This window comes from Alosa pseudoharengus, unplaced genomic scaffold, assembly GCF_046254945.1.
Source record: "Alosa pseudoharengus isolate Yale_2024_CS ecotype anadromous, Long Island Sound unplaced genomic scaffold, YU_APseudo_1.1 YU_APseudo_1.1_scf_4, whole genome shotgun sequence".
In the NCBI taxonomy this organism is placed as follows: Eukaryota; Metazoa; Chordata; class Actinopteri; order Clupeiformes; family Clupeidae; genus Alosa; species Alosa pseudoharengus.
Window position 1 is genome coordinate 12428482 of NW_027468774.1, and position 12306 is coordinate 12440787.

Sequence of the window (12306 nt, forward strand, 5' to 3'; positions counted from 1 at the left end):
GCATTGTTAACATAACTGCTAGCAAACATTGTCTAAGTTAGCTAAGTAACACTGTTAGCACAATTAGCACAGCTTGTTAGCATAGTTAGATTTGTAGCTAAGTTAACTTTCATAGCATAGTTAGCTAATTAGCAACATTAGTTAAAAAAATGAACTTCAGCCATTCCGTTATCGTCAACTATCTACCTATACACAGCCATTAAACTGTCTATCAACATGCATTAAACTATCAGTCTATCAACCACTTTATCTACATTCAAGTTTTAAACTGTCTACTTTTAAACTATCAACTTTTATTAAGCTTTACAACTACCATGTCTATACTAGCATCACCTTAGTAACCATCTCTGCATTATCTATTTTAACTATACATGATATTTTACATCACAACTTTTGCATTTTCATGCACTGGTAATTCCTCGGAATTACATTTTCTAGTTAACTTATTATTGTTGTTACAGTTAGTAGTTAGTAGTACAAACTAGGCAGTTTGTAGTGAACTATTTTAGCTTGCTAACTTCTAAATGACAAACATCAGACGTGCTTGTCTCTGCATTTTCTAAGATGGCATGACTTGAAATAGTCTTCATCTTGATGCCAGCCAGGCAATCAGATTTAGGGTAGCTAAACCCATGTGTAATAAAATGACTTTTCATACTTCTAAATATTTTGAGTTACTCAGAATGCTTCAATAGTTTAGGCTACCTCTTCTTGTGTGTGTATGTGCATACACGCACACATCTGTAGTTTTGTGATTTTATTTTTTAAATTAATAAAGGTATTACATTTGTATGATTTTGCTGTTGTTTCAGATGGAGGATGACAAGACCTACACAGACCTAATGAGCCTGCGCTCACAATGCTGAAGACCATGAGGGGATGGGGGAAGAAGGTATAGATTTAGGTGGCATGTATAGGGTGGTGCAGACTGCCACTAAAACACTGTCTGAAATAGACTTGTTATGTTTTTTTTTCTCACGTTATTGTCTCAGGCATATTATGTGGTATTACCAACCGGAAGGGGTGGGAGCTTGTGCAGGCCGTCGTATGCAAACAGTGCAGGGGCATGGGGGGGGGGGGGGGATGAGTACATAATGGGGGGGAGGGGGTGACCAAATGAGTACATAACTGTAATACATAAATAAGTACACTGTTTCTCCATTGACTTTGCTGTTGTCAGTAGTTTATTATTATTTCAAGTTTGTTAGTGCAATGCAGAATCTGGTGTTGAACCTATGTTTTGTAGCTACAGCCAGAAAGACTTTGGGGAAAATCTATCACAACAGCTGGCAGGCATTTATGTCAAAATTTCAGCCTCACCTTCAGCTGCTCCAACTACTACTCTGTCGTCTTTCCATCAAGTACATATTTCTGTACAACAGGAGCCATAAAACAATTGTTGGCTTTGTTATAAAAAATGTACATAATAAAACTAAAGTAGCTTTTATGGCCCCGGAGTATAACGGTAGGCGACTTTGTTGTATTGGTAAACAAAATTGCTGTCAGATTTGGCATTCTGCAGAAGGGGATGCGTTTCGTTAACCTGACTCCGCCAGATGGATTTGCTCCGCATATCCATCTGGGAACTTTTCATTAAAGAACTTTTGGGAAGGGGCGGACATACTGGTTAGCTGATTGGATAAACCATCTGTCTATCACCACCTTTGTTGGTTATCGACGGGCCAAATCAACCAATTAGATGAACAAAGTATTCTTCTAATGCCGTTTAACATACAATTAAGTTAGGTAACGTGACAAACGTTAAGATGTTTTAACTTACCATTTATGAACCTAATCAACGACAATTCCCATCAAGTTTTCACGGTAGGCCCTACACTTCTGAAGATAGTATATTCCTCCATTATGAACTGGAATCAGCCGTGGAGGATGTCTGTGTCGTTCATTCCTCCCAGCTGCATGGCTGAGACTCATAGCTTCACAGTTTACCCAGGAATACTTTCTAATTTGAATAAAACTTGCGCGATAGCTATGCTCATCTCTGTGGATGCCGTCATGTTGTTCGTTGCGTCACACCTCAACCCGCCTCAAAGCCAACGCTGATTGGACGTTCGTTTGGTGAACTGCTCCAAATTTTCTTTAACGGAAAGTATCCAGACTGATCTGCGAGTGAAACCCTGAAGCTCGCGAGATCAGGATGGTCTCACGAGGCTAGCGTTTCGTAATGAGTCATAGCTCTTCTGTGTTCAACCTTCAGGTTCCCCACCCACCTTTCCCTATCCTCCTCTGTGTGTGTGAGTTTGTGTGTGTGTGTGTGTGAGTTTGTGGTATATGTGTGTATGTGTTTATTCTCCACAAGCTTGTTCTATGTAATCCACTTTCAAATGTTTAGAACACATTGCTTTTTGAGTGATGTTGAAGTTGATTGTATTCCTAGCTTTTCATAAATAATAATACATTTTATATATGTATATCGTTTTCATATTATACTGATTTATATAAGGAAGTTGTATCTGTTTAATCAAATGTATTTTATCTCTATTCCAAAATGGTCTTCAATAAATATACAGTGTATTTACTTCCTGTATTACTGGTAAAGTATGTTTTTTTTTACGTCATTCAGCATTTGCTTATACAAATAAATGGTTTATTCTTATAGACCAAATAAATCTAAACCATTGTGTCTGACTTCATTATTAATTTTTATGCATACTATGTTATTGGTGAGAAAGAGAATGTAAATTATGTCAACATTCTAAATCCTGTTTCCTGCATTTTTTACACTGATCACTAAATTTATCATAACTTTTGAATGGTTAAGGATATTCCAATTCAGTCTATTTTGTTAAATAACCCACAACTTGCTGAACGTCATACACTCTATATTTTTCTCTATCTTGTAGAGAAATATGATGAAAATTCATCTTTATGTGAATGAAATAAAATTTTGACAAATTTTGGATATACATTGGAGAGGATTTTCAAAGACTGTTCATTACTATATCAACATTACCATATGTATTTTACATCATTTCATAGTAGGGCTGGGACAACGCGTCGACGTAATCGATGACGTCGACGCAAAAAATAAGTCGACGCAAAATATGAGCGTCGATTCGTCAAGCATAACGTGTGCTGCTAAATATTTTTAATTTTACACCTTCAGTGTTTTCCATACGTTGACTAATCTGTGGCTGGGCACCACGAAATCAAAACCGGCCACCACACATTGATGTTCTATGTTGTAGGCCTGCTATTTAAATTAAAGATAAGATAAAATAATTTCATTGAGCTGCACTTTTTACTCACACAGCCTTTCCTCGCCCCGCCCGCTCTCTCTCGTAACGAGCCCGCTGCTCCTCCTCTGCATGTGCATTTAACAAAATATTCACGATTGTTGAAGGATTGTTGTTGCCACATAGAAGCACTGCATAGAACACAGTGGGCTAAATTGCTATTAAATCCGCTTAGCATCGTGACCATGCTGAGCAAATTTGTTCAAAACCGCTGCATTAAAGTTAAAGTAAACTCTGCTAAGGTCTTATCACAACATAGTACATTGAGGAGACTAAACGAAGTTAAGTTACAGTATGCAATCAAGCAGTAGCCCTATCTCAAAGCTAACATTAGAATACTGTTTGGATGTCAAGTTTAGCATGCTTACTTGCAGCTGCTTGTATTACTCATGCAGGGCTCATTTTATTGACTCTGTTTGCAAAATCCCGATGGAAATGGAAAAGTGTTTTCCAAGACTCAAAAGTGCTTGTCCAAAGGAGAAGTATGAACTGTTATTTGAACAAACTACGTTATGAATTGCATCCATACATCAGCAGCCTTTTAACTGTGTTAATGTTAACTGCAAGGATTCCCACACGAACGTCTTAAAATGACAGGCACTCAATTAGACATACACTAGCCCAGGGATTCCCAAACTGTGGTACGCGTACCCCCGGTGGTACGCGAGCTGCTTCTAGGGGGTACGCGAGATGAAAAGGGCTATGGCGGACAGGTGTAAAATGAAAATTTTAAATCTTTTGTAATTAATTCATGAATAAATATATAATTTCGAATCAGGTCATAATGATATGGAAACATGAAATTAAAGGATATCATTTATAAACTCTGTAACGTTATGTGTTCATCAAAAAAAGGGCAGCTTATTAAACATGACGCCTGGAATAGCTAATAGAATGCGTTAGGCTACTTTTGAATGCGTTGGATGGTCCGTGGGGGGAAAGTTTCGCGGATATAACAGGTTTTTGAAAACAACAAAAACAGAAAGGAGGGAAGGAGCAAAGCTAGGAGTTATTTCAGATGGGAAAGAAAGGTAACATTAAGCTAGGCTTTACATTTAACAAACTAAAGGTAGCCTGTTTAGTCTTTCTAGGCTTGTATAGCCTAATGTTGTCCAAACGAATAGGCGTTGTTGTAGGCCTATTATAAGATATTGTATGTGGATGTAGTTAGGCTACTATGCAGGCTACTTTTCATAACTTTTTAACTGACCAAATGCACGCACCTAAAACAGGGAAACGGACAAATATTGTCAACGCGGGGGGGCGGGGGTTATAGAATGCGTTACGTTTTTATGTGTTTATGTGTCGGATGGTGGGGGTACGCGAGCCGAGTCGGAATGTAGGCGGTGGTACGCGGGGGAAAAAGTTTGGGAACGCTGCACTAGCCTATTGAACTTTATTGAATGCTACCTCTGACTAAGAATGCATTACTTTGCACTTGTAGTTACTTGCACTTCAGTCTTTTATATTGGAATCTTAAGAGCAATAAACATATATTGCAATGTTAATAATTCATGTTTTTTCATTCAGATATGTAAATAAACATAAATTGCTATTAGTGAATTAATGGGGAGATAATCGATAATCGAATCGGACTGAAAAAATGAATCGTTAGATTAATCGATGCATCGAAAAAATCGCTAGATTAATCATTTAAAAAATAATCGTTTATCCCAGCCCTATTTTATAGAACTGATCCTTCTGATTACAATGGTATGTATATCCCATTGATGGTATGTATTATACTCAATAATGTTTTTTTTTTTGTCTGAGGAGGTCATCCAGCAACAAAAATGGAATGTTTGGCACGGGCACAAAAGGGTTAAATAGTAAAATCAAATCGCCTAAAAAATACAAATATTATAGACTGATATTAACAGAATAATGAACAAGATGAACAAATAAGTCTTCAGACGCTTTTTGAAGATCCTAAATGCTCTATCTCAGATGTCGTCAAATGGCGGACCGCGGTCTGAGTCCAGACCCGGACCATAATAATTTAGATTTTCACAGAAGATTTCAAAGCTGCGCTAAATGTTTCGTAGGTTAGGATTTACAGCATTTACTTCAGTAGGTTCAGGAACCATCATCTCGCTTGCTGCTACTCAGCCAGTGAAATCTGTGCATTCTGTTTAAGTCGGGGCAATTACCATGCAAAACTGTGACAGTCCATAACGTCAACTAAATACCATGGCATTGTTTTGGCGTTATTAGGCTAGTGACAAATGGTCAGAAAGGGCTTTAGTTTTTGAGATACCCCTACCGGAGGTAGAACTAAACCCAACAATGTTTTTCCTCATCTCTAAGGTCTCCCATATATGAAATGGATTCTTGGCTAAAAATATTTTACTGCTAAGATTGTTAAATTAACAGATATTGTTATACACCCCAAAACCAAAAAAGGACTAAAATATAGCCTGTCCGTATTGGAGTTAAGGCATATAAATTAGTGCAGATCAATTACACAAGCTCTGAGACCTTTGAAACTTGCCATGTTTATAGTCAGGAAGTTGCTTTACCTACTAGAAAAGACTGGATGTGAATATCTTGATGTATGGAATGAGTAGAGACATGTAAACATACACCTAAAATAAGCAGACATGCAAAAAATGTATATCTATGCAGAATGTTTTCATTTACTTTGTGGCTGCTTTGCCAGGGATTATCATAGAAACACACACGTACTGAATCCAACAATACCAAATATGTAAATATAGTATGACAAATTAGGGTGTTCTGTCACTCAATGTATGAGGTGTCCAAAATGAAAGAAAACAGAATACTGGCAAAATACAGTCTCAAGTCCAAATCACATTATCAGTGGTGAGAAGAATGTTGACAAATTCATTGTTACTGCAAGGTAAGTGCTGATCTATATCTACATTTAATAATGATACATTTCATATGAAACACAGATCCAATTGAATCAGGTTAACATTGGAATGAAACACCTTTATTAAAATATTTACATTCACTTGAATTTTGTTTTGGTCAAGTCATTACTGAATAATGGAAAATAATATTGTTAGCTTTTGTCTGTCCAGACAAGCAGTGGACAGTAGAGCCTACAATGCTTACTTCACCCCTAAGTAGCTAAACAGTTAGTTGTAGAAACTACTTTCCCTAGCTAAGAAAGTACTTAGCCCTCTGACTAATGTTGCATGTGTAATTCAACTTGATTTGCATTTCAATGAAATATCTGAAATGTATATCATTTTTCCTTTTCACTAGTTTCTTGAATTATGGAGAATGTCTTACAGACATTGGATCCAAAGCTTTTTATCATTTGTGGAAAACATTTTGAAAAGGGCAAGAAAAAAGATCCCTATGTCCAAAACCCCATAGTAGAAGGCCTCCAACGCATACTTACCCTTGCTCAGCAGAGAGATGGTGATGTCCATAAAACTCTGGCTCCATATACAGATGATAAAGTTTCATATCATGTATCATGTAGAGCGAACTACTGCAGTAAGACAAAAATCAGTGAGCAGCAGCAAGTTGCAAATGTTGAGAGTGAGAGCACATCTGCACCAAGAAGGCTGAGTAGGGTTGATACAACATCTTCAAATACGGAGAGATTGTTTCATTTGTGTGAAGGCCAGCTTAAAACCACAACCTCTGACAGCAATTTCAACTGGAACAGGCGCAAGTACCAGAGACAAGGTCCTTCGGGCAGCTTCTGAAAGGCTTGATGAAGATAAAAAGGGAGATCCAAGGTCTAACAAGAGCCAAGGAGCAGGACCGGAGCACTCAATGCTTAAAGTGATTTTTATTAGTGCAAACTGACTAACGTTTCGACGCCCATGCGTCTTCTTCAGAGTCAAAACCAAAGATGATGAAGATGTACAACTTTGAATTCTTTCATGCCCAAATCTCTTTGCATACGATACCAAATACCATAAAATGCCTTGCACACATATCTAAATGAAATATAGCAGAAGCCATAGAAAAGAATAAAAAAGCAGACCAATGTCTATAACAAAGCCTTTATTAAGCTCACTGAAGACATTGATAAAACAGTATTGTCCAAGGTATGAAAGTGAGGACTCTCAACTCGTTCACGGATAGCTATGAGATAATACTAAAGACCATTGCTGAGCAAGAAGGTGTGTCAACACAAGAAATATAGATCAAGGACAGTGGTGTCTACATCCCAACTGTTCTCACTTGAGATGCTGAACATGGAATTGTTGATGCAGCCATCAACAACTTTTACCAAAATGAAGACACCCTGGATGGGAAGCATACAACTCATGTTATGGCATCGTTGTGTTCCGAAGAGGCCAAGTCTCCACAGCAGATAAATGCCTATAGCACAGGTTCCACAGAGGTCCCTCACCACCTTAAACATGTTGATGACTGTCTTACTACCAAACTCATGATGTATCAAAATGGGAAGTCCCAGTGTGATCAGCGTATGGATGTGACAGCTCTGTTCAATGAGATCATGACAAATTGCGATAACACACAGATTCTCCTTTGAAGCTGGGTCATCATTAACCTGACTCTCGCTAGATGAATTTCGTTCCGCCTAGCTCCACTCATCCATCTGGGATCGATCCATTGGAGTGGTGCTTCAGAAGGCTGGGCTTATTAAAAAATCCTTGCATAAGATTGGATAAGCCACTTGTCCGTCATCTATTGATGTGCTACTTCAACCACTCACATTGAAGCCAACCCGTGACGCTGAGAACAGTCTCACAGTCGCTTCTACGCTAAGGCACATCTATGAAACTCCCGCCCTGCGTCCTGATTGGCTCTACCATACAATCTCGTGCTGAAATCACTCTCAACGGAATCGATCCCAGATGGATGTGAGTGGAGCTAGGCGGAACGAAATTCATCTGGCGCGAGTCAGGTTAGCTCATCATCACATGTTTGGTAATCTCTGTGGGCATGTTAATCAACACACCAGTTCACAAAGTCATACAGGATGTTGGGTACATATGTGCTGCATTGGAAACATAATAGACAGTCACTGCTGACATATTACTCACTGTCATACTCTACCTGATCCATGCTCTTCCTCAATATGTCTGCAGCCCTGTGTAATATTTGGATTTTATGTCTGTGAGTTTAACAGCTTCCCTCAGTGCACAATATGGTTATACTATATGAGCAGATCAGATCTGACTGTCTTTGGACGTGGAACAAATGCAAGCCTGTCTTTGTGCTGTATCAGCTTTTCCTTTAGTTTCCAGGATCTATATTTCTTGTGTTGAACTATGGACACACCTTCTTGTTCAGCAATGGTCTTTGGTATGTTGTCATAGCCAGTGTTGGGAGTAATGCGTTACAAAAGTAATGTAATTACTGTAATGTATTGCTGTTTGCGGTAACGCGGTAATGTAAGGCATTACCCAAAAAAATGTGCGTAATATTTACTCGGTACAAACTTCAGTAACGCGCGTTACAATGCATTTTAACCCAAAATTAAGCACTTGTTTTGTTTTGATACATATTCGCAAACACCACCGCGAGAACAACACACGAGAAAAAATCCGCGCAAAATAGTAGAACGTATCTCCTGATACTGGTTGAATATGACTGTGGCTGCAGCAGACTCAGTCGGACTCTATTTGCGGGATGGACATAAGCCTACGCTCATTATTTTTAGCTTGTCAGAGACAAGGATATGAAGAACATAATAGTTAGTGCACTTTGTGTGCGAAACCAAAAGATCTCACTATGCCTAGCGAAATAGCACAAGTCATTTAATGAAACATCTAAAGTGGTGCCACGCTAATCTTTTTTATTCTTGATAAAACACAAACTATGTTCTTCTAGTGCAATACAGCTTTGAGCTGTGAACTTGAATTAAAGAGAATAAAGGGATAGAAATGCAGAAAAAGATTGTGTAGCCTGGCAGTGCCACCGCTCCCACCACGCACTTTGCGTAGGGCACCAAAGGACTAGCCTGGCCCTTACCGCCTGTGACTACGAATTCTCTTCATCATACGTGCGAGGCTGAAATCAAATTTTGGCCGGAAGTACGTAGGATGGTAACACCAGGCTACCAAAGGACAGAGGGGGCACCCAAATGTAACCAATGAATAGTAGCTTTACTGCAAACTGCGTTTCACTCTTCATCAATAACGTTTACAATGTCAGAATGCACTAACACCATGGTACATACTTTTTGGGTTCTCTCAATCTCCACCACGTAGTACTAGTAGTAGATGTGCAGTACTAGGGTCTTCAATAATTCGTTTCCCAAGCATTTAGGCTACATGAAGCACATGATATGCCAAGTCGACAAAAAATCCATTCAGATAGGATACCAGGCTCATAATTCACTTTTATTTGCAAAACGAAATGTGAAGCAACATGTCATTGCATACTTTCCAGAGCAAGGAAGGCTGCTTAAAACAACTTAACATTGTGCATATTATTGTTAATATTGTGCTATCAATGTAACTCAACAAACAAGGCTTGTAAACAAGAGCTGGCAAAAGGGCATTATGAGAACGTAAAGATCAATGCTCTTAAAGTGACCGTGCACCATTTATAAGAAAACAGCATTTCTTCAGAAATTAATGTTAAAAAACACACAGTAATGGTCTGTATAATAGGCCTTTTATTTTACTTTAGGTGTTTGAGTTACCATTTAAATGTCACTCACTCAAAGCCACTCACTTAGGACACCGAAATGGCCAGTAGGCCACCATCTTGACATGTCTTTATTAAGCTTTGATTTACAATAGGCTCTCTATTGAGCAGGCCTAGGCCTTAAAGTTACAGTATTTATATCACAATTTACCAGACTTTGACCTTTTGTCGGTTTTTAACAAAATTCTGACTATGAATTTCTTGTTTTGCATCATGAGCACTGCGCCTATTGCATTCTTACTGTATGTTGTTAGCCTTAAGCCTAGCTCAGTCATTATGCTATACCACATCTCCCTCCATTGGTAGAGCAATGAGCTGCATTGCGCGTAATAAACTGCATTTAGAATGGCAAATCCATATTTCTAGATATTTTGGTGAAAGTAACTTAAAAGTAATGCAATAGTAGTGTAATGCCTTACAATTCAGAGACAGTAATATTATAATGTAACAAATTACTTTGAAATGACAGTAATAAGTAATGCATAGTATATTACGATTTTGAAGTAACTTGCCCAACACTGGTCATAGCTATCAGTCGAAAAATTGAGTCCTCACTTTCATATCTTTGGACAATACTGTTTTATCAATGTCTTCAGTGAGCTTAATAAAGGCATTGTTATAGACATTGGTCTGCTTTTTTGATTCTTTTCTATGGCTGCTGTTATATTTCGTTTAGATATGTAGTGTGCAAGGCACATTTTATGGTATTTGGCATCATATGCAAAGAGATCTGGGCATGAAAGAATTTGAAGATGTACATCTTCATCAAGCCTTTCAGAAGCTGCCCGAAGGACCTCGTCTCTGGTACTGGGGACAGCCATGGCCTACTGGTTAGGGTTTCGGCCATGTAACCGAAGAGTTACCGGTTTGATCCCCGACCCAGAAGGAAAAAAAGGAAAAAAGTGGTTGAGCGGGGGAAGTGATTGAGCACTGCTCTCCCATGCCCACATCCACGGTGGCCTTGAGCAAGACACCCAACCCCTCACTGCTCCCTGAGCGCTGCTGTAGTAAAGCAGCTCACTGCTTTGGGTTAGTGTGTGCTTCACCTCATTGTGTTCACTGTGTGCTCTGTGTGTTCACTAATTCACGGATGGGAATGGGCCTATAATTTACATTGCGCCTGTACCAGTCGAAATGGCTGTCAGAGGTTCTGATCTAGAGCTGGCCTTCCCACAAATGAAACAATCTCTCCGTATTTGAAATGATGTTGTATCAACCCTACTCAGCCTTCTTGGTGCAGATGTGCTCTCACTCTCAACATTTGCAACTTGCTGCTGCTCACTGATTTTTGTCTTACTGCAGTAGTTCACTCTACATGATATGAAACTTTGATTTTGGAGGAAATATCATCTGTATATGGAGCCAGAGTTTTATGGACATCACCATCTCACTCTCTGCTGAGCAAGGGTAAGTATGCGTTGGAGGCCTTCTACTGTGGGGTTTTGGACATAGGGATCTTTTTTTCTTAAGCAGTGTAGGCTCTACTGTCCACTGCTGGTCTGAACAGACAAAAGCTAACAATATTATTTTCCATTATTCAGTAATGACATGACCAAAACAAAATTCAAGTGAATATAAATATTTTAATAAAGGTGTTCCATCCCAATGTTAACCTGATTCAATTGGATCTGTGTTTCATATGAATTGTTTAATACTGGGACATATGAAATGTATCATTATTAAATGTAAATATAGAGCAGCACTTACCTTATGTAACTTACCTTGCAGTAATAATGAATTTGTCAACATTCTTCTCACCACTGATAATGTGATTTGGACATGAGACTGTATTTTGCCAGTGTTCCGTTTTCTTTCATTTTGGACACCTCATACATTGAGTGACAGAACACCCTAATTTGTCATACTATATTTACATATTTGGTATTGTTGGATTCAGTACAACCCCAACTTTCCAACAAGCCATCATATGTGTTTCTATGATAATCCCTGGCAAAGCAGCCACAAAGTAAATGAAAACATTCTGCATAGATATTAATTTTTTGCATGCCCGCTTATTTTAGGTGTATGTTTACATGTCTCTACTCATTCCATACATCAAGATATTCACATCCAGTCTTTTTTAGTAGGTAAAGTAACTTCCTGACTATAAACATGCCAAGTTTCAAAGGTCTCAGAGCTTGTGTGATTGATCTGCACTAATTTATATGCCTTAACTCCAATACGGACAGGCTATATTTTAGTCCTTTTTTGGTTTTGGGGTGTATAACAATATCTGTTAATTTAACAATATTAGCAGTAAGATATTTTTAGCCAAGAATCCATTTCATATATGGGAGACCTTAGAGATGAGGAAAAACATTGTTGGGTTTAGTTCTACCTCCGGTAGGGGTATCAAAAAAAATTGGGGCCATTGTCACTAGCCTATTATGGGTGTGACACTTTTGCGAGGAATTGCCCTGGACTGACTCTTATACATATTCTG

General features: G+C 38.5%; 1 protein-coding gene across 1 annotated transcript in view; it reads left to right on the forward strand.

The window, feature by feature from the left end:
- Nucleotides 1–12306, forward strand: part of odad4 (outer dynein arm docking complex subunit 4) — a 69271-nt gene that overhangs the window by 25706 nt on the left and 31259 nt on the right. Inside the window, exon 8 of the mRNA XM_076265870.1 lies at nucleotides 9698–9723. Within this exon, the coding sequence (XP_076121985.1) occupies nucleotides 9698–9723 (26 nt within the window). The remainder of the gene's footprint in view (nucleotides 1–9697; nucleotides 9724–12306) is intronic.